Here is a 23,036-nt window from a genome sequence, read left to right on the forward strand (position 1 = left end):
GCAATTTCAGGTCACTTGTCTTCTTCATCGGTGGATCATAAAAGTGAAATATCACAAGGAATAATGATTTAAAAGTTTTTGCTCTTTGACAGAGTTGTTTGAATATCTGTTTCCCTTTTACAATGTTACAGTTAATCTATTTGTGCCAGTTAGAGCTTTTAAAAATTAAAACTGACCGGTTGGGGTGGCTAGGCCGGCGCGGTGGCTCATGCCTGCAATTCCAGCATTTTGGGAGACTGAGGCTGGCGGACCGCCTGAGGTCAGGAGTTTGAGAGCATCCTGGTCAACATGGTGAAAACCCTGTCTCTACTAAAAATAGAAAAGTTAGGTGGGTGTGATGGTGGGCACCTGTAATCCCAGCTACTTGGGAGGCTGAGGCAGAAGAATGACTTAAAACCTGGAGGCAGAGGTTTCGATGAGTTGAGAGCTGGCCACTTCACTCCAGCCTGGGAGAAAGAGGAAAGAGTATAAAACTCGGTCAAAAAAAAAAAAAAAGAAAAGAAAGAGGAAGGCGGAGATTTACTAGTTTTTGTTTTTTTGCTTGAGGCAGTTTTTGTTCTGCGGATTCCTTGCTAGGTTTTGAGTTTTAGTGTTTGACATTGTTTTCGGTTGTTCCAGGTATCAACATGATCTCTTAAATTACTTTTCTCCTTTAGATAAAGAAATGTCAGGTATAATTTTTTTTTTTTTTTTTGAGGCGGATTTTCGCCCTTGTTGACCAGGCTGGAGTGCAGTGGTGCCATCTCTCCTTACCACAACCTCTGCCTCCCGGGTTCAAGCAACTCTCCTGCCTCAGCCTCTCCAAGTACCTGGGATTACAGGCATGCGCCACTGGGCCCGGCTAATTTTGTATTTTTAGTAGAGATGGGGTTGCTCCGTGTTGGTCAGGCTAGTCTCAACTCCTGACCTCAGGTGAGCCAGGGTGCCCGGCCTAACTGTGGTCTTCATTGTACACTTTGAGCTCTCTGAGAAGAGTAGGGCTCTAGTTTACCTCTGCAGGGCTTTCCCCAGTTCCTGGCATAAGCAGATAGTAAATGCTTCAATGATGTTGATAGAGTCATACCTAGAATTACCCACTTTAATGGGAACTTTGTAAGATTCCTCTGCTTTTATTAAAAAACACACACACACTTGTAAATTCAAGGATGAAGTGCTTGACAGAGCACATGTATATTTTTCCTTTTGTTCTTTTTTTTTTTTTTTTTTTTTTTTTTTTTTGAGACAAAGTCTCACCCTGTTGCCCGGGCTGGAGTGCAGTGGCTCGATCTCTGTTCACTGCAACCTCCGCTTCCCGGGTTCAAGTGATTCTCCTGTCTCAGCTTCCCTAGTAGCTGGGATTACACTGGACACACGTACTCCAGCCATAACTACCTTATTCAGTCATTCAGTAAGTAAACATGGCATACCTGCAATGGGAGAAACAATATTAGTTGTGCGTGAGACAGTGCAGATGTATATACTGTATTATAAATAAACATTTTCAATGTTTGCTAGGTAAACATCCTTTAAAGAGAATCGGGTACACGTGTGTTTTAGTGTTTGTGGTGATTTCTTCTATAGCACATCACTCCTGTGTTTTGACTAAGGCTGTATTCTTCTTAGCAGGGTAATCCTCTTAAGTTAGAAGTTTTGATAAGAATGTTTCTAATTCTCAGAATCACCTGTATTTTCTTTCCAGTTACATTTTTCCTAATGTTTCTCCTGAGGTTTTCATTGTGTTATTTCTGCAGCTTAAGTAAAACCTAAGAATACTTTCCTAAGAAACTGTTATGCTGCCACCATCAGGCTGTTTTTCATATTTTTTTGTTAGAGGAATACTAAGAAATGCTCATTGCATCTTCTAGTTCCTTTGAGTGAGAACAGTTAATATTTAAAGAAAAGTTGTAATTTGAATTTAGAGCCTGCTTTATCAGAGTGCTTCTATAATGGTAGATGAGTGTTCTGGTGGTTGAAATAATACACAAAAACCATTTTTTGAGATGGAATCTTGGTCTGTCGCCCAGCCTGGAGTGCAGTAGTGTGTTCTTGGCTCACTGCAACCTCCGCCTCCGGGGTCCAAGCAATTCCCTAGTAACGGATTACAGACACCTGCCACATTCTTAATAGAGAAGGGGTTTCATCATGTTTGTCAGGCCAGGCTGGTCTCGAACTCCTGACCTCAGATGATCTGCCCTCCTCAGCAGCCCAAAGGGCTGGGATTACAGGGGTGAGTCACCACACCTGGCCTTTTCTTCTTTATTTTTATTTATTTATTTAATTAAGATGGGGTCTCATTCTGTCTCCTACACTGGAGTGCAGTGGCAGTGTCTTGGCTCACTGCAGCCTCCACTTCAGGCTCAAGCAATCCTTCCACCTCAACCTCACCAGTAGCTGGAACTACAGGCATAAGCCACCATGCCCGGCTAGTATTTTTTGCATTAAAATGTTAGAGGCAGGGTCTCACCCTGTTTCCTGGGCTGGTCTTGAACTCCTAAGGTCAAGCATTTTACCCACCTCAGCCTCCCAAATTTCTAGGATTACAGGTGTGAGGCACCATTCTTGGCCTCAAAAGCGTTGTTTTGAGACTGAGTCTCTCCTTCTGTTGCCCCGGCTGAAGTGTAGTGGCGCGATATCAGCTTACTGAAATCTCCACCTCTCAGGTTGATTCTCATATCTCAGTCTCCCTAGGTGTTGGGATTGCAGGTGCTCGCCATCAGCAAATTTTTTTGTATTTTTAATAGAGATGGAGTTTCACCATTGCCTGACCTCAGGTCATCCACCTGCTTCAGTCTCCCAAAGTCCTGAGATTACACACATGGACTACCCTACCCAGCCTCAAAAGTTGTTTTTTTTTTTTTTTTTTTTTTTTGGTACGGGGTCTCACTCTTGGCCAGGCTGGAGTACAGTAGCATGATCTCAGCTCACTGCAACCTCCACCTCTGGGCTCAATTAATTCTACCACGGCCTCTCAAGTAGCTGGGATTATAGGCACTCACCACCACGCCTAAATAATTTTTGTATTTTTAGTAGAGATGGAGTTTTACCATGTTGGTGAGGCTGATTTTGAACTCCTAACCTTGTGATCCACCTGCTTCAGCCTCCCAAAGTGCTGGAATTACAATTATGAGCCACCATGCGGGTTCAAACATTTTAAAAATGTGGCTAATGTAACTTAAGGAAGGAAGTTACCTGGGCGTGGCCACAACACCTGATCTGCTCCTCTTAACACCCTTGGGCTTCCCAGCGTCCTCTCTGATGAGGATGCTGGATGATCCAGCAGTCTCTCTCAGTCCCCCTTTCCCTGCTCCACTCTTTTTCTTTTAAAATGGAGTTTCGTTTTTGTTGCCCAGGGTAGAGTGTGATGGCACCATCTTGGCTCACTGCAACCTCCGCCTCCTTGCTTCAGCCTCTCGAGTAGCTTGGCTAATTTTGTATTTTTAGTGGAGACAGGGTTTCACCGTGTTGGTCAGGCTGGTCTTGAACCTTGGCCATAGCCTTCCAAAGTGCTAGGGTTAGAGGCATGAACCACCACGCCCAACCTTCTACCTTTTCTAAACAAGTACATATTATGTACACAGATAAAAAGGGTAATAAAACAGTCTTTACCCATCGGGAATTTACCATCTAGTTTAAGAAACAGTATACTCAATATAAGTTAAATATCAGGGCCGGGTGCGGTGGCTGAAGCCTGTAATCCCAGCACTTTGGGAGGCTGAGGCGGGTGGATCTTGAGGTCAAGAGATCGAGACCATCCTGGTCAACGTGGTGAAACCCCGTCTCTACTAAAAATACAAAAAATTAGCTGGGCATGATGGCGCGTGCCTGTAATCCCAGCTACTCAGGAGGCTGAGGCAGGAGAATTGCCTGAACCCAGGAGGCGGAGGTTGCGGTGAGCCGAGATGGTGCCATTGCACTCCAGCCTGGGTAACAAGAATGAAACTCCGTCTCAAAAAACAATAAATAAAAATAAGTTAAATATCAAAGTAGGAAATGTCACAGCAGATGACATTTGATTAAATGCCATATATCTATTTTATAATTTATAGAAATTCCTAAAGAGGTTAAGATGCCTAGAGAGATACTCTGAGGGAACAGTTTGGTTCTCTTGTACCCTTACAGGCTAACTTGCAGTTTACTGTTCTCTATCTTGGTGACACTATTAGGTTTCTAAGAGGTACAGCCGTAGGGGGATTCTAGTGAACTTTATTTGTCTTTATTACTGGACAGTGTCTCATGGAGTCAGAGACTGCACAGTGGAGGGAACTTTAGAAATGAAATGTGGCCCAGGGCTTCCACTTAAAGGCAAGCTGAACTTGGGCAGTGACATTAAGGTGAATTTGGATGACGGTTTGTTTTTTTTTTTTTTTTGGTGGTAGCATGTAGAAACAAAACGCATATTTACGTTCATAAACGGTCAAAAAAATTGATATGAAACTCAACCGGTTTTAAAGCTTACAGAAATATTTATTTATTTTTGAGATGGAGTTTCGCTCTTGTTACCCAAGCTGGAGTGCAATGGCATGATCTCGGCTCACCGCAACCTCTGCCTCCTGGGTTCAGGCAATTCTCCTGCCTCAGCCTCCTGAGTAGCTGGGATTACAGGCATGCACCACCATGCCCAGCTAATTTTTTGTATTTTTAGTAGAGATGGGGTTTCACCTTGCTGACCAGGATGGTCTCGATCTCTTGACCTCATGATCCACCCGCCGTGGCCTCCCAAAGTGCTGGGATTATAGGCGTGAGCCACCGCGCCTGGCCTTCTTTTACTTTTTTTTTTTTTGAGATGGAGAGAGTCACTCCTGTCCTCTGGCTGGGGTGCAGTGGTTCGATCTTGGCTCCTGAGTTCAAGTGATTCTCCTACCTCAGCCTCCCAAGTGTCTGGGATTACAGGCATGTGCTACCGTGCCTGGCTAATTTTTTTGTATTTTTAGTAGAGGCAGGGTTTCTCCATGTTGGTCAGGCTGGTCTTGAATTCCCAACTTCAGGTGGTCTGCCTGCCTCCCAAAGTGCTGGGATTACAGGCATGAGCCGGCTGGTTTGGCTTTGTTCTGAGGCAGAGTCTTGTTCTGTCACCCAGGCTGGAGAGTAGTGGTGCAATTATGGCTCACTGTAACCTTGACATCCCTGGGCTCGAGATCCTCCCATCTCCGCCTTCCAAGTAGCTGGGACTACAGGTGTGTGTCACCATGCCTGGCTAATTCTCTTCGGTATTTTGTAGAGACTGTCACTGTGTTACGTAAACTCTGCCATAATGTCCCTCCTTGACTTCCCAAGTGCTGGGATTATAGGCAAGAGGAGCCATTTCCCATCTAATTTTAAAAAAATTAGGCTGACCACAGTGGCTCACACCTGTCATCCCAGCACTTGGGGAGGGAGGCCTAGGCGGGCAGGCAGATCATGAGGTCAGGAGATTGAGACCATCCTGGCTAACAAGGTGAAACCCTGTCTCTACTAAAAACACAAAAAATTAGCCGGGTGTGGTAGCACGAGCCTGTAGTCCCAGCTGTTCAGGAGGCTGAAGCAGGAGAATAGCTTGAACCCAGGAGGCAGAGGTTGCAGTGAGCTGAGATCACGCCAGTGCATTCCAGCCTGGGTGACGGAGCTATCGATACTCTATTAAAAAAAAAAAGAAAAGAAAAAAAATTAACCATATTTTTGTAGAGAGACTCTCAGCTATGTTGCCCAGGGTGGTTGCTAAATCCTGGCCTCCAGTGATCCTCCCGCCTTAGTCCCCCATAGGTATGAGCCATAGTACTCTGCCTTAAAAATGCTTTCTTGCTCTGTTGCTCAGGCTGGAGTGCAGTGGCACGATCTCTGCTCACTGCAACCTCTGCCTCCTGGGTTCAAACGATTCTCTTGCCTCAGCCTTCCAAGTAGCTGGGATTACAGGCACTTACCACCAAATGTAGCTAATTTTTGATTTTTAGTAAAGATGGGGTTTCACCATGTTGGCCAGGATGGCTGGATCTCCTGAACTTGTGATCCCCCTGCCTTAGCCTCCCAAAGTGCTAGGATTACAGGCGTGAGCCACTGCCCCCAGCCAAAAAGGCTTTCTTGAGGAAGTAAAATATACACAGTAGCTTGACCCTTTCCAGCACACATTGTTTCTTGACTCTTTATCTTTGATTGTTTTTGACAGATCTGCCATTGTTGCTAAAGTTAGTGGAAAGCAAGAAGCCACCTCCCTAGGACTGTAAAACGACATCAGTGGTCAGACTTAATCTGCAGTAACAAGATGAATGTTTGGAAAATTGGTGCCTGGGTCTATGAGCAGCCTTCCTGTAGTGCCCAAATGGATTATTCTATGATCAGTCTAGTTCCACTTTTTTTGTGTTTATTTTTATTTTTATTTTGTTTTCAAGATGGAGTCTTGCTCGGTCGCCCTGGCTTGAGTGTAGTGGTGCAATCTCCACTTAACCACAGCCTCCGCCTCCCGGGTTCATGTGATTCTCCAGCTTTAGTCTCCAGAGTAGCTAGGATTATAGATGCTCCATACCACTTCAGGCTAATTTTTGTATATTTAGTAGTGATGGGGTTTCCCCATATTGGCCAGGCTGGTCTCTCAACTTCTGACCTCAGGTGATCCGCCCACCTTAGCCTCCCAAAGTGCCAGGATTATAGGCATGAGCTACTGTGCCCAGCCCTTTGTTTTTATTTTATGTTTATGTATTTGCTGGTTGAATATATTAGTCATGAATACTAATTAGTTTTAATCTTTTTAAGGATTGGATTTAATCCAATTTTGTGGTCCTTTGTTTCACAGGTATTTTATGCATGGGGTTTGTAAGGAAGGAGATAACTGTCGCTACTCTCATGACCTCTCTGACAGTCCGTATAGTGTAGTGTGCAAGTATTTTCAGCGAGGGTACTGTATTTATGGAGACCGCTGCAGGTAAGAATTTGCTTATAAATTTGTTCATGGGTGGGTTGGAGGAAGAATGTCAAAGTAAAAGACATAATTCTAACCCCTTATATGTATGTAATCGATGAAAAATAATGCTTGAAAATAACTCATGGCTGGGTGCAGTAGCTCATGCCTGTAATCCCAGCACTTTGGAAGGCTGAGGTAGGAGGATTGCTTGAGCCTGGGAGTTCAAGACCAGCCTGGGTAACATAGTGAGACCATGTGTCTACAAAATACAGAAAAATCTCAACTGGGCATGGTGGTGTTTGTTTGTAGTCCCAGCTACTTGGAAGGCTGAGGCAGGAGAATTGCATGAACCCAGGAGATGGAGGTTGCAGTGAGCCAAGATTGCGCCACTACACTTCAGCCTGAATGAAAGAGGGAGACTCCATCTCAAAAAAAAAAAAAGGAAGTACAGTAGCTTCCAAGTGCAGTAGCGCAATCTCAGCTCACCGCAACCTCCACCTCCCAGGTTCATGCAATTCTCCTGCCTTAGCCTCCTGAGTAGCTGGGGTTACAGGTGTGTGGTACCACACCTGGCTAATCTTTTATATTTTTGGTGGAGACGGGGTTTCATCATGTTGGCCATGCTGGTCTCAAACTCCTAACCTCAAATGATCTGCCTGCCTCAGCCTTCCAAAGTGCTAGGATTACAGGCGTGAGCCACCGTGACTGGCCACCAGGATTGTTAAGTGTGCTCACTCTTAACGGCTGTTGGCAGGAGACCTTAGTTTCTCACCATGTGGGCCTTTTTTTTTTTTTTTTTGAGATGAAGTTTTGCTCTTGCTTCGCAGACTGGAGTATAATGGCATGATCTTCGCTCATCGCCACTTCCGCCTCCTGAGTTCAAATGATTCTCTGGCCTCCGCCTCCTGAGTAGCTGAGATTACAAGTGTGCAACACCATACCCGGTTAATTTTTGTACTTTTTGTAAAGGTGGGATTTCACCATGTTGGCCAGGCTGGTCTCAAACTCCTGAGCTCAGGCAGTTTGCCTGCCTTGGCCTCCCAAGTGTTGGGATTACAGGTGTGATACCTGGCCCATGTGGGCCTTTTCATAGTGATGCTTTAGTGTCCTTAGAGCTTGGCAGCTAGCTTTCCCCAGAGCAAGCAGTTCAACAGAGAAGGCAAGGAGAAGCCACAGTGTCTTTATGACCTAGTGTCAGAAGTGATGTACTGTCACTTCCACTGATTCTGGACTAAGTTACTGAGTCAGCCCACATGTAAAGGGAGAAGAATTGGGCTCCACCTTTTGAAGGGAGGCATGTCAGAGAGTTCTGGATGTACTTTAAACCACTACCCTCGGTAAGACTTTTGACAGTGTTATAGTCATTTTTAGTATCATTATCAGAAAATGTGTGAGCCGCTGGGTTCAAGTGATTATAGAGTTCAGAAGAAACTGAAATTATTGATGGGGTGGAATATTAATGTTAAGTCATTGCGCATCTGTTTATTAGAGCATCCAGTAAGGATGGAGGGGAAAGAGAAGATCTTTTTCACATGACTCTATAGGAGCTCAGAAGTTGATTCCATGAAAACTTTAAGTTGTTATTCATTTGCCTTCTGCTAATTTTTCATTGCAGTATTGCTGAAAAGGTAAAAAAAATGACACGATGACATTCTTCTCAAGAAAACTCTGCCAGACATGTCTTTTGCAGTCCCAATATAAAAGGCAGAAAAAGTTGTGAGAACTTCTCCTACAATGATGAATGGGCAATTCTTTGTAGTGGTACAGTCTGCAGGTGTTGAGGCTAATTTGTAGGGGAGCTGTGTCCTTGAACTGGGTTCCAGTCTTTTGAGAGTTACTGCCAACTGTGACTAGGCAGGAGGAGTTGAATATTGATGAGAGTGAGGAATCCAAGCTCTCAAGCAGAGGGATGAGAATAGACTTTGAGATAGAATCGGAAAGTTACTGTTAATTAGCAGTTGGTCCTTATTTCAGAAGTGCTCTTCTGAATGGACTGTGTAGACAGAGTGAATGGAAAAAATTGAAGGTTAAATTGAAGAAATCTGTGCTAAGCCGTAGGCTTTGAATATTAACCAGCTTATTTTTCAGGCAATTTGCCAGTCCCAAATAGTTTGAGACCAGAAAGAATTAGGTAGGTTCCCTATTTTGGTGAGCCTCTAATATTGAGGCAGATGCAAACACCTCAACTTAAAAAAGTTGAAAGGGACTGGGCATAGTGACTCACCACTGTAATCTCAGCACTTTGGGTGGCTGAGGTGGGCAGATTACTTGAGGTCAGGAGTTCAAGACCAGCCTGGCCAACATGGTAAAACCCCATCTGTCTGTCTCTCTCTTTTTTTTTTTTTTTTTAAATGAGGCGGGATTTTACCATGTTGGTCAGGCTGGTCTCGAACTCTGAACCTTAGGTGATCTGCCCGCCTTGGCCTCCCAAAGTGCTGGGATTACAGGCATGAGCCACCTCGCCCAGCCCAACCCAGTCTGTCTCTACTGAAAAACAAAAATTAGCCTTGTGTGGTGGCGTGTGCCAGTAATCTCAGCTACTTGGAAGCCTGAGGTGGGAGAATCACTTGAACCCAGGAAACAGAGGTTGCAGTGAGCCGAGATCATGCCATTGCACTCCAGCCTGGGCAACAGAGCAAAAATAATAATAATAAAATAAGGCCTGGAGCAGTGGCTCATGCCTGTAATCCTAACACTTTGGGAGGCTAAAGTGGGCAAATCACGAGATCAGAAGTAGAGACCGGCCTGGCCTGACCAACATGGTGAAACCCCCTCTCTACTAAAAATACAAAAAATAGCTGGATGTGGTGGTGTATGCCTGTAAACCCCGCTACTTGGGAGGTTAAAGCAGGAAAATGGCTTGAACCAGGGAGTCAGAGGTTACAGCGAGTGAGATTGCACTATTGCACTCCAGCTTGGCAACAGAGTGAGACTGTCTCTAAATAAATAAATAAATAAAATAAAATTTAAAAAAGGTTTGGGCACGGTGGCTCATGCCTGTAATCCCACTGTAGCTGCCACATCCAGCTAATTTAAATTTTTTTTTTTTTTTTTTTTTTTTTGAGACAGAGTTTTGCTCTTGTTACCCAGGCTGGAGTGCAATGGCGCGATCTCAGCTCACCGCAACCTCCGCCTCCTGGGTTCAGGCAATTCTCCTGCCTCAGCCTCCTGAGTAGCTGGGATTACAGGCACATGTCAGCATGCCTAGCTAATTTTTTGTATCTTCAGTAAGACGGGGTTTCACCATTTTGACCAGGATGGTCTCGATCTCTTGACCTCGTGATCCACCCACCTCGGCCTCCCAAAGTGTTGGGATTACAGGCTTGAGCCACCGTGCCCGGCTAATTTTTAAATTTTATTTGTAGAGACAGGGTCTCCCTATGTCATCCAGGTTGTTCTCAAACTCCTGGCCTCTTAGTTTTCTTTTTAATAAGGATGTAGCTGCCTCTTTTCTTTAGAGAATGAGCCAGAACAGAGCTGGGTTTAGATCTCTTAGCACAAAGTAAAAGGAATTAGGGGAACTATAGTAGTAGTCTACTTGAAAGTTTGGTGATAATTACTGAGGACAGGCTGATATAGGTGATTATTAAAAGCTTGATTATGGACTAGCTAAAGAAGGAATCTTAAAGAGAGGCTTGCTCTATGACTGCTTGTTTTCCTGTTAAAATTGTACCTAGGAGGCCAGGTGTGGTGTCTCATGCCTGTAATCCCAGCACTTCATTTGGGAAGCCGAGGTGGGTGGATCATGAGGTCAGGAAATCCAGACCAGCCTGGCCAACAAGGTGAAACCTGATCTCTACTAAAAATACCAGAAATTAGCTGGGTGTGGTGATAGCATGCCTGTAATCCCAGCTACTTGGGAGGCTGAGGCCAGAGAATAGTTTGAGGCCAGAGAATAGCTTGAAGCCAGGAGGCAGAGGTTGCAGTGAGCTGAGATCGTGCCACTGCACTCCATTCGGGTGACAGAGCAAGACTCTGTCTCAAAAAAAAAAACAAGAAAAAATGAAAAGTGAGATTACTAAGGATACTTGCTGCTGTAACATTTTAGAATACTGCCATCCAGTAGAACTTTGTGCAATACTAGAAATGTTCTTTGGTTACTTTCTATTGGTAGTCTTCTAGCTCCATGTAGCTTTTGGACACTTGGAGATACAGCTGAGGAAAGACTGGGGGAACTGAGTTTTAAATTGTATTTAGGTATAAAGATCTAGATTTGGCCAGTGATTGCTGTACTGTGTAGAGCAGCTTTAGTCCCATTAGACCTAGAACTATCGCTTAAGTGGACCGTGAGGTCATCATCTTATGATAGAATACTTCCCCGCAGTTTTTGAGTGAAGTGAGATGATACAAGTGAAAGAGCATATTCATGGTAGCTTCTTCTCCTTATCCTTCAGCATACAGGATTCTATTTCATAGAACGATGCACTGGGTTTTTGTAGATGATAGCAGGATACTCAGCTTACTTTTGCTGCAAGGCCAGGTGATTTACCTAAGGCTTACGAGAAGGAATATGAATGTCTTTGGAGAAGGGGTTTCACCATGTTGGGCAGGCTGGTCTCAGACTTCTGACCTCAAGTGATCAGCCTGCCTTGGCCTCCCAAAGTGCTAGAATTACAGGCATGAGATGCACCACACCTGGCCTTTTTTGTTTTTAAGATGGAGTCTAACTCTGTTGCCCAGGCTGGAGTGCAATGGCGTGTTCTCGGCTCACTGCAGCGTCTGCCGCATGGGTTCAGGTAATTCTTGTGCCTCAGCCTCCTGAGTAGGTGGGATTACAGGCACCCATCACCACACCTGGCGAATTTTTAAATTTTTGGTAGAGCTGGAGTTTTGCCATGTTGCCCAGGCTTGTCTCAAATTCCTGAGCTCAGGCAATCCATCTACCTCAGCCCCACAAAGTTCTAGAATATGAATGTTTGAGGGAATATTGCAATGATTAAAGGCCAGCTCAGTAAAATGTTTGCCATAAGCTGGAGTGTAGAGCCTTTAGATTTTACTTTATTTTTAAATGTAAACAACAGGCACCTATAACACAGGTTACCCATGGTTAGTACTGTTTTATAAGAACCACTCGATACCAAAAATAGTTAAATTTACTACAAACATAATTAATACATTAAGTCTGAATAAAATTCTCAGTGTGCTGGGCATGGTGGCTTATGCCTAGCACTTTAGGAGGCTAAGGCAGGAGGATTGCTTGAGCCCAGGAGTTGGAGACCAGTCTGGACAACATAGGGAAACCTGCTCTCTAAAAAAATAAAAAAATTGTTAGCCAAGGTGGTGGCACACAGCTACTCAGGAGACTAAGGCAAAGAGGATTGCTTGAGCCCAAGAGGTTGAGGCCACAGTGAGCTGAGGTCACACTACTGCACTCCAGCCTAGGAGGTAGAGTGAGACCCTGTTACTCAGTCAGTTTCTTAGTGTAAAATGCTGAAAGAATTGTGAGAATTTGCTCAGGCAGAAAGATGCTGCATTTTTGTTTTCTTTTTTTTTTTTGAGACAGTTTTGCTCTGATGCCCAGGCTGGAGTGCAGTGTCCTTATCTTGGCCCACTGCAACCTCTGCTTCCCAGGTTCAAACAATTCTCATGCCTCCACCTCTCCTGAGTAACTAGGATCACAGGTATGTGGCACCATGCCCAGCTAATTTTTTTTTTTTTGAGACGGAGTTTCACTCTTGTTACCCAGGCTGGAGTGCAATGGTGCAATCTCAGTTCACCGCAACCTCTCCCTCCTGGGTTCAGGCAATTCTCCTGCCTCAGCCTCCTGAGTAGCTGGGATTACAGGCACGCGCCACCATGTCCAGCTAATTTTTGTATTTACAGGCGTGAGCCACCGTGCGCAGCCCTAATTTTTTTTTTTTGAGACGGAGTTTCGCTGTTGTTACCCAGACTGGAATGCAATGGCGCGATCTCGGCTCACCGCAACCTCCACCTCCTGGGTTCAAGCAATTCTCCCGCTTCGGCCTCCCGACTAGCTGGGACTACAGGCGTGCACCACCATGCCCAGCTAATTTTTGTATTTTTAGTAGAGATGGGGTTTCACCTTGTTGACCAGGATGGTCTCGATCTCTTGACCTCATGATCCACCCGCCTCGGCCTCCCAAAGTGCTGGGATTATAGGCGTGAGCCACCGCGCCTGGCCTAATTTTTGTATTTTTAGTAGAGATGGGGTTTCACCAGGCTGGTCTTGAACTCCTGGCCTTAAGTGATCTGGCCTTGTCCGACTCCCAAAGTGTTGGGATGACAGCTGTGAGCCACTGTGCTAGGCAAGAGAGATTTTTTTTTTTTTTTTGAGATGGAGTTTCGCTCTTGTTACCCAGGCTGGAGTGCAATGGCGCAATCTTAGCTCACCGAAACTTCTGCCTCCTGGGTTCAGGCATTTCTCCTGCCTCAGCCTCCTGAGTAGCTGGGATTGCAGGCACGTGCCACCATGCCCAGCTAATTTTTTTGTATTTTTAGTAGAGACGGGGTTTCACCATGTTGACCAGGATGGTCTCGATCTCTTGACCTCGTGATTCACCCGCCTCGGCCTCCCAAAGTGCTGGGATTACAGGCTTGAGCCACCGCGCCCGGCCCTGTTTTTTGTATTTTTTAGTAGAGACAGGGTTTCACTGTGTTAGCCAGGCTGGTCTCTATCTCCTGACCCTCTGATCTGCCCACCTTGGCCTCCCAAAGTGCTAGGATTACAGGCATCAGCCACTGCACCTTGCTAGAAAGACGGCTCTTGAAGGAAAAGGAAGTTTCTTCCCCATGTATTTGGAGATGGTGACGGTTTAATGTTTCCTGATGAAAAGAAAAGAATGTGTAATGGGGAAGTTTGGAAGGGGAAATAGTGAATAGATGGATTTAGAAACAATGTACATATTGTGTGTGTTTTGGTTTGGTTTGGTTTATTTTTTGAGACCGAGTCTTGCTCTATTGCCAGGCTGGAGTGCAGTGGTGCAGTCTCGGCTTACTGCAACCTCCGCCTCCTGGGTTCAAGCGATTCTTCCGCCTCAGCCTCCTGAGTAGCTGGGACCACAGGCGCGTGCCACCATGCCCAGCTAACTTTTGTATTTTTAGTAGAGACTGATTTCACCATGTTGGCCAGGATGGTCTCGATCTCTTGACCTTGTGATCCGCCAACCTTGACCTCCCAAAGTGCTGGGATTTACAGGCATGAGCCATTGCGCCTGGCCCATATTGTGTGTTTTGTAAATATTGTCTGTACCTTTTAATATTGACAGCATTTTAACCGATGTGTTGGTAAAATGTTCTACATGTCTGCTTGTTGACTTTGTGTTAACCTTGCTTTGAAATCAGTCCATTTTGCCTGCAGGGTTTCTGGCAGAGTTAGCATGGGAATTATAGATTGTCAAACTGTGTGAAACTCCTGATTAGAGTGGAATGTGAAGTCATAAGTGGTATATAGCAGGAGTATGTAGCCTACAGGCCAAATCTGGCCAAAGGCTGTTGTCATAAATCAAGTTTTATTGGAACAGTTACACATATTCATTTAAATAATGCCCATGCCTGTTTTTGGACTGCACTTGCAAAGGTGAATAGTTGTGACGTTGACTGTAGGATCTACAAACCTAATATGTTTATGTATTTGATGCTTTAAAGTTTGCAGATACCCTGGTCTATTGCCTTGCTACTCAGGAGTGTGGTCTCTGAACCATCAGTCTTGACATCACACTTGGTATAACTAGACATGCAGAATCATAGGCTTCTCTCTGCACTCAAAAATCAAAGAGAAGGCCAGGCGCGGTGGCTCAAGCCTGTAATCCCAGCACTTTGGGAGGCCGAGGCGGGCGGATCACGAGGTCAAGAGATCGAGACCATCCTGGTCAACATGGTGAAACCCCGTCTCTACTAAAAATACAAAAAATTAGCTGGGCATGGTGGTGCATGCCTGTAATCCCAGCTACTCAGGAGGCTGAGGCAGGAGAATTGCCCGAACCCAGGAGGCGGAGGTTGCGGTGAGCCGAGATCGCGCCATTGCACTCCAGCCTGGGTAACAAGAGCGAAACTCTGTCTCAAAAAAAAAAAAAAAAAATCAAAGAGAATCCAAGGAATATATTGGGAATATATAGCCAGACGTGGTGGCTCACATCTGTAGCCCCAGTACTTTGGGAGGCCGAGGCAGGCAGGTGGATCACCTGAGGTCAGGAGTTTGATACCAAACTGATCAAATGCCATCTCTATTAAAAATACAAAAATTAGCCAGCTGTGGTGACAGGCGCCTATAATCCCAGCTACTTGGGAGGCTGAGGCAGGAAAATCACTTGAACCCAGGAGGTGGAGGTTGTGGTGAGTGGAGATCATGCCACTGCACTTCAGCTTGGGCAACAGAGCAAGACTCCATCGCCAAAAAAAAAGAATATATGAAGTTAGGCAGTGCCGGGCGCGGTGGCTCAAGCCTGTAATCCCAGCACTTTGGGAGGCCGAGGCGGGTGGATCACGAGGTCAACAGATCGAGACCATCTTGGTCAACATGGTGAAACCCCGTCTCTACTAAAATTACAAAAAATTAGCTGGGCACGGTAGTGCGTGCCTGTAATCCCAGCTGCTCAGGAGGCTGAGGCAGGAGAATTGCCTGAACCCAGGAGGCGGAGGTTGCGGTGAGCCGAGATCGTGCCATTGCACTCCAGCCTGGGTAACAAGAGCGAAACTCCGTCTCAAAGAAAAAAAAAAAAAGAAGTTAGGCAGTGATTGCTTACCTTTTTTTTTTTTGAGACAGAGTCTGACTCTCTTGCCCAGGCTGGAGTGCAATGGCTTGATCTCCGGCTCATCACAACCTCCATCTCCTGGGTTCTAGCAATTCTTCTACCTTAGCTTCCCAAGTATCTGGGATTACAGGCACCCACCACTACACCCAGCTAATCTTTGCAGGCTGGTCTCAAACTGCTGACCTCAGGTGATCTGCCTGCCTCGCCCTTCCAAAGTGCTGGATTACAGGCGTGAGCCACCACACCTGGCCGGCTGCTTACTTTACATTTTTTTCTTAGGTATGAACATAGCAAGCCAGTGAAACAGGAAGAAGCAGCTGCTACAGAGCTAACTACAAAGTCGTCCCTTGCCACTTCCTCAAGTCTCTCATCAGTAGTTGGACCACTTGTTGAAATGAATACAAGTGACGCTGAGTCAAGAAATTCAAACTTTGCAACTGTAGGAGCAGGTTCAGAGGACTGGGTGAATGCTATTGAGTTTGTTCCTGGGCAACCCTACTGTGGCCGTAGTAAGTATTCTGAAGAAGAAAATAAGAGAGGGCTAGAGAGCAGTACATCCATTTGCTCAGCTTTGACACCTTTCCCCTTTCTGCTTCCATTCCTTTTTTAGTTTAATCTTAGTAAAATTGGATTACCTGAGATTTACAGATGGGGTGAAGGAAACTTTGAATCCCAGTAAAATGAATTCAGAATGTTTTGAAAAACTGAATCCTCTCTTTAATTAGTACTTTTTGAAATTAAATTTCAACGACCCAAAACATATATAAAAAATCAGTGTTTTTTTAATAAGCCTAATCTTGGAAATGCCAGCATTAGAAAGAATTCCTTTCTTTCACATGAATAAATTAGTTCAGTAGACTGTTATGGTATTTAATTGCAGTTTTATTTTTATTTTTTGCTGTTAGGTTCTAAGTTCCCTTATAGTTCATGTATCTGCCTTATCCTTTTGGACCTTTACCACCCTCTTATACATTTTCAGCTGCGCCTTCCTGCACTGAAGCACCCCTGCAGGGCTCAGTGACCAAGGAAGAATCAGAGAAAGAGCAAACCACCGTGGAAACAAAGAAGCAGCTGTGCCCCTATGCTGCAGTGGGAGAGTGCCGATACGGGGAGAACTGTGTGTATCTCCACGGAGATTCATGTGACATGTGTGGGCTGCAGGTCCTGCATCCGATGGATGCTGCCCAGAGATCAGAGCATATAAAAGTAAGTCTTCAGGGAGATGCATGTGTTATTAGGTGTGAGAATCAATATTTGCCCTTTCACAGCATTGTGGGTTTATTTCACAGAAACATTGGATGAATTGAATAGTTACCAGTGAGTAGGGAATTGCTTTTCCTTGGGCTTCTTGGATGCTTTATCAAGAAGTCATTTCCAGCGAACAAAATTAACTGGCCATGAAGCTGCATGCCTGTAGTCGCAGCTACTTGGGGGCCTAAGGTGGGAGGATTGCTTGAGCCCAGGAGGTTGAGGCAAAAGAAAAAAAAGTCATACTTCCAGAACCTCAGGCTATGGACTTAATATTTTTTTCCCCTCTTTTAAAAAGTAATGTTTCTGAGATTGACATTCAGTATACTTAACCCTTGGAAACACACATTTCATTGCTTTTTAGTATATTTACAGAGTTGTGCAGCCGTTAATCATTTTACTAATTTTAGGACACTTTTTTTTTTTTGAGATGGAATTTCACTCTTGTTACCCAGGCTGGAGTGCAATGGCACGATCTCGGCTCACCGCAACCTCCGCCTCCTGGGTTCAGGCAGTTCTCCTGCCTCAGCCTCCTGAATAGCTGGGATTACAGGCACACGCCACCGTGCCGAACTAATTTTTTGTATTTTTATTAGAGATGGGGTTTCACCATGTTGACCAGGATGGTCTCGATCTCTTGACCTCGTGATCCACCCGCCTCAGCCTCCCAAAGTGCTGGGATTACAGACGTGAGCCACTGCGCCCAGCCCTTTAGGACACTTTTAAAAATTATTTTTTATTTCTATTTTTTAGAGACAGGGTTTAAGCATCTTGGCCAGGCTGGTCTTAAACTCCTGACCTCGTGATCCACCCACTTTGCCCTCCCAAAGTGCTGGGATTACAGGCGTAAGCCACTGCCCCTGGCCAGGACACTTTCTTCACCCCACACCCTTTAGTCACTCTTGATTCTATCCTTCCTCTAGTTCCTGGCAATAACAAATCTGGCTTGTCTCTGGATTGGACTATTCTGGACATTTCATATAAGTGGAATCCTGTAATGTGGTTCTTTGTGACTGGCTTCTTTCACTTAGCATACTGCTTTCAAGGTTTTCCACATTGGATGTAGCAGTTCTTCATTTTGACGGCTAAATTGTTGTGGTATGGCTAAGCCACATGAGTTGACGGACACAGGTCAATTCCAGTTTTTGGCTGCTGTTAAGAATAAGGCTGCTCTGAACATTTGTATATAAATTTTTGTGTAAAGATATGTTTTCAGTTCTCTTGGGTGGTATATAGTTTTAAATTTGGTTGTAGGGAAAAAGGCATGGTATAAGGTAGACAGAATTTGATCCCTAACTTCAGCATACTTCTGTGAATTTAGGCAGGTTAAACTATATGTTAGGCCAGGTGCCCAAATGAACATCAATCTGTCGAGCTGAGTAGTTGAAAAATCTCAATGAAAAAATAAAAGACAAAAAAGAAAAAATAATCTCAATGAAAAAGCTCTTTTTCCTTAAAGACATAAGAGAGTTACGTGCCTGTTGCCCTTATTTTCTGACAGGTTTTAACTAGGGCCTTAACTTAACATAGAAGCCAGAAATAACAACAGCAGCAAACGGTATGGAAACTGTCTTTAATATAGTTGAGCTACAAGTTTAGGGCAGGGAAAATTCGGTAATTTTTCAGTTCCCGAAGTTGAGTCCTCATAGTTTGATTTTCTAGTATTGTAAAGTATCACCGCCAAAAACAAAAAACCCCACTGCACCTGTGTTCACTTGTAATAAAAGCTGATTTGCCTGTCAGCTTGGGAACATTGTTTCAGTTGACTATTTGATCCTCTGAATGTGAATCATTAACTGTTGCTCAAGTTTTTCAGGATTCAATAACTGGATTCCACTTGTTCTCTCCCACCTTCTCTAGTCGTGCATTGAGGCCCATGAGAAGGACATGGAGCTCTCATTTGCTGTGCAGCGCAGCAAGGACATGGTGTGTGGGATCTGCATGGAGGTGGTCTATGAGAAAGCCAACCCCAGCGAGCGCCGCTTCGGGATCCTCTCCAACTGCAACCACACCTACTGTCTCAAGTGCATTCGCAAGTGGAGGAGTGCTAAGCAATTTGAGAGCAAGATCATAAAGTGAGACTCCTCCCCAGTCTTCATTTGTGCTTTCTCTTTTGGGGAAGAATTTAGTAACTTGTGCCAACTTTCAACCAGATGGACCGCATTTAAATGCATGCATTTTATCTTGAAACTGGGATATTCTAATGGGGATTTCTTCTTTGTATTTCAGCTAGCTTCTAGGTTAGTTGGTCTATCTACTTTTATTTGAATGAGGAAACCCTGTGTATCAGTTAGTAGAATCTTCGTGCTTTTTCTGAGGAGATTGTGTTTAATGGATTATTAGCCAGTTTAGGCTCAGTGAACAAACTGATCTAGCTCTGAATGTATGTTTCCTGACGTTTTACATTTGCCACTTTCCTATTCCATCCATTAAGCTAGCCAATAATCCACCATCCTTTAAAGATTGTTCTCATAACTGAACAAAAACTACATAATCTAAACAGAGCAAAGCTACAAGAAATAAATTTATTTAAACGAAAGAAAAAGGAGTCTGTGTGAAATGTCTTCTTTTGTTTTTGTTTTTTACCTAAGTTATTTTAAAAAAAGAAAAATGAACTGGCTAGCCCTTGAGTTGGATTTATAAAGGAGGTTGTCTTGCTTGAAAGAAATGGTCAGTTGTGTGACAATATATGGAACCCTTTTAGGAAATGCCCACGTGCCTTTCAGTTAAGTCTTTAAATCTGGAGGCTACACACCAGGGTGTGTCCTTGAATAGTGGGCCTGTAAAGGGGAATTTGCATTGCAGCCTGTTCATTGTTTCTTAGGTCCTGCCCAGAATGCCGGATCACATCTAACTTTGTCATTCCAAGTGAGTACTGGGTGGAGGAGAAAGAAGAGAAGCAGAAACTCATTCTGAAATACAAGGAGGCAATGAGGTATGAGCACTGCAGCCTTTTCTCAAGCGAAGAGCCCAACAGAGCTTGGGTTCACTTTGAAAAGAATGGTGCTGCATTATACACTCCTACCTCCTTCCTACCCTTCTTTTACTTCCCAGGACAGTTTATTTTGTCACCCTGATAGCACTTACCTAGTATGTATCTTGCTATAACACAGTCCTTGGGGTACATACCAAGGGACTGTGTTATAAAGGAGTCTCTACTGCTGACAAGTGAGGCCTCACAAGTGGGGTTCTACCTTATTCTGTATCCATGTCGTAGCTGTCCTATATTCTTGTGTTTTGGCTTTCTAGAAGATTTTCTCTACATGGCACTTGGTTGTGCTAGAGCTATTAATCAGCATAGACTTGAACAGAGTTACCGGTTTCTAGTGTTTCAGGGATTGGCACACACATGTTTATAAGAACACACCTTGGGGAGGGCTTTAAGCTGACATACTGGTTCTATCCCTACCTGTTTAAAGAAACCCTGGATGATAGTCAAATACAGACCTGAAATCCACTGTGAATAAGGGTTGCGATATTTTCCTTTCCAGCAACAAGGCGTGCAGGTATTTTGATGAAGGACGTGGGAGCTGCCCATTTGGAGGGAACTGTTTTTACAAGCATGCGTACCCTGATGGCCGTAGAGAGGAGCCACAGAGACAGAAAGTGGGAACATCAAGCAGATACCGGGTAACTCTCACTGTTTTTTTAAAAGAGGGGAAATACCAAGATACCAGTTGAGTCCTGCACATAGTGGGGCAGGGGAAGGAGAAGGTTAACACTCAGGTCTGGGAGTGAAATTATGGAGTATTAAAGAAGGAAGGAAACCTCAGAAAACTGGGAGGGCTAGGAAAGGAAAAAAATGTGCGTTAAAGCTCTAGCCTAAACAATATATTTCCGTCAAGTAACCATAGGGGAGGAAGTGGTAAAATGGAAACCCTAACTAAGAAGTCTGGTTCGTCATGCCCTCTGGTGTGCTGGACGTTTTGCCTTATAAACAACAGGATAGAAGATACTGCTCGACAGTGCCATCCCTATCACGGCCTTGTTTTTTACAGGCCCAACGAAGGAACCACTTCTGGGAACTCATTGAGGAAAGAGAGAACAGCAACCCCTTTGACAACGATGAAGAAGAGGTTGTCACCTTTGAGCTGGGCGAGATGTTGCTTATGCTTTTGGCTGCAGGTGGGGACGACGAGCTGACAGACTCTGAAGATGAGTGGGACTTGTTTCATGATGAGCTGGAAGATTTTTATGACTTGGATCTATAGCAACCTTGCGTGGCATGTGAACTGGTCTGCTGACCCCAGACAGCAGCTGTCCCCTGTGGTGTGACAGTGCCTGTGTTCTCTCCTAGGCAGGCCTTTCAACTCCAGGTGCTGTCGTAAGAATTTTTACCCAGGGCCTGTCTTCTCAGCCCCTCACCTTTCCCCGAGGAGTGTGTTTTCCCTGTTGAAAAAAGTTAAAACATAAATCTTAAAGTTAGTTTTTTGTAACACAAATATAACTGTCAGACAGTTAGTGTAGGTGTGTTGCGTCATCTGTTTTCAACCAGATTGCGTTAATGGACTTTTCACACACTTCATTTTGAGGACCCCAGGTTCAAAAGTAAAACCAGTGGCCCTGCTTTGGGGTCCAAGAATAGGAGTGATGAGTGAAGGGACCTAAGCTGGCCGACAGCCTTCTGCTGCAGACATGGGATGTGGACTCTCGAGGTTTCTGGTGAAATCTGCACATCTGTGTTTATATCTGTTTCCTACCCTGAAATCCCTGCCACGTGCACTCGTTCTGTGGTTTTGGTCTCTTGTTTAATTGCACACAAGTAATAATACTACTGGGTAACCAGAGCCAGGTGCGAATGTGTTGAGATTTCTACTGTTTTGCATGATAGGAAAGTTGTGAAAGAATACACATAAAGATATAGAGGCGTAACATCAATGCAGAGTTGGAAGTGGACTCCCAAGGGCTGACATGATGTGTGTGAGTGTGGGTGTGTGATAAGCAGCTTCTCATCCCTGCATAGATGCAGTATTCTTAGCCTTAGAAAAACTTGGTTTAGTGGTTTAAGCCTTGTGTGGCAGATAGATCTTAAAGGACAAAGCAGTATATTGGTAGTTGTCAATATAGCAGTGCTTGCTCTGTCTTTATAAATAGAGAAATGGGATTAGCCATAGAGGCTGAAACTACCTGGTTATCCCATATATTAACACAAACTGGGTCTTGGATGCACAGTTGTATTTAATGTTTTACGATCTAGCCTTTCCAGTACAGGCACTTTCTAAGAAACCTTTGTCCTCATTTGGGGCATTTTGTTGTCAGGTTTTTGTGTTTGTTTTTGTGGATATTTGCCTCATTCCACCCTTGAGCTTTCAGGTAGACAGATGCGATTCAAAACTCTGTTCTAAGGTGTATATTGTAATGGAGTAATGGGTTTGCGGTAATAAGTTATACTTTTCCACCAAAGGGGAGGAGGGCTTAGGAATCCCTGAGACTAGCTGAAGTTAAGTTGTTGGAAGTATTCCTTGATTGGAAATTTTACCTGTGTGTTTTGTTGCTCTGTTTACTGAAAATGACTCGGGGATGCTCCTGGTTTGTCCATCTACCACTTTGAATCTTTGGATCCCACCCATTCTTTCACTTTAAGAAAAAACAAATAATTGTTGCAGAGGTCTCTGTATTTTGCAGCTGCCCTTTTGTAAGAAGCACTTTTCCCAAATAAAACAATTAAAAAAAACAAGTTGGCTCTTCTGTGTAATGAGCTGTTTTGAAATGTGCCGATGTTGAAGAAGAATAATGATTTTCTTTCACTCACTCTTTGATCGATCCCTCTGTCAGATGTTGTGGGGATAGGTACTTAGAGAAATGTATGTGAGAGAGAAAGGAAACCTTAACCAGCCTGGATCATCAAACAGTTCTACTTGAAAATGTTGAAGACTCACGCTGGGCCACCTGATCAGCAAAAGGCACCAGCAGTTTTCTGCTACCATGCAGTGGTTGAACTTGCTTCATGCCCTCAGATAAGGGGGAAGGTCATAACATAATTGTATTTTGAAAGCTTATTGTTCTGCATAATTATTTTGTGAATTTTTAAGAATTTTCATCACTGAATTTTTTGTGGGTAAGAACCATTCTGCCACTCCCATGGAAGACCTTCAGGTGACCTTTTTCCCACATTTATTCGTAAAAATAACTGCTGTTATAATATTTACGTTAAGAATTTATGGCTGGGCACAGTGGCTCACCAGTCTCAGCCCTTTGGGAGGCCGAGGTGGGTGGATCATGAGGTC

At 44.3% G+C, this 23,036-nt stretch overlaps 1 protein-coding gene across 3 annotated transcripts in view; it reads left to right on the plus strand.

Moving 5' to 3' along the window:
• Positions 1–22,403, plus strand: part of MKRN1 (makorin ring finger protein 1) — a 23,797-nt gene extending 1,394 nt beyond the window's left edge. For 2 of the 3 annotated variants that reach the window (XM_035254592.3, XM_035254593.3), the window contains exons 2-8: positions 6,743–6,871; positions 15,841–16,070; positions 16,541–16,767; positions 18,670–18,884; positions 19,634–19,744; positions 20,301–20,439; positions 20,808–22,403. In XM_035254592.3, the coding sequence (XP_035110483.3) occupies positions 6,743–6,871; positions 15,841–16,070; positions 16,541–16,767; positions 18,670–18,884; positions 19,634–19,744; positions 20,301–20,439; positions 20,808–21,020 (1,264 nt within the window). In that variant the 3' untranslated portion in view covers positions 21,021–22,403. The remainder of the gene's footprint in view (positions 1–6,742; positions 6,872–15,840; positions 16,071–16,540; positions 16,768–18,669; positions 18,885–19,633; positions 19,745–20,300; positions 20,440–20,807) is intronic. The other variant, XM_002751932.7, reaches the window with a different exon arrangement.
• The last annotated feature ends 633 nt before the right edge of the window (positions 22,404–23,036 follow it).

The sequence above is a fragment of the Callithrix jacchus genome, chromosome 11 (assembly GCF_049354715.1).
Source record: "Callithrix jacchus isolate 240 chromosome 11, calJac240_pri, whole genome shotgun sequence".
NCBI classification, from domain to species: domain Eukaryota; kingdom Metazoa; phylum Chordata; class Mammalia; order Primates; family Cebidae; genus Callithrix; species Callithrix jacchus.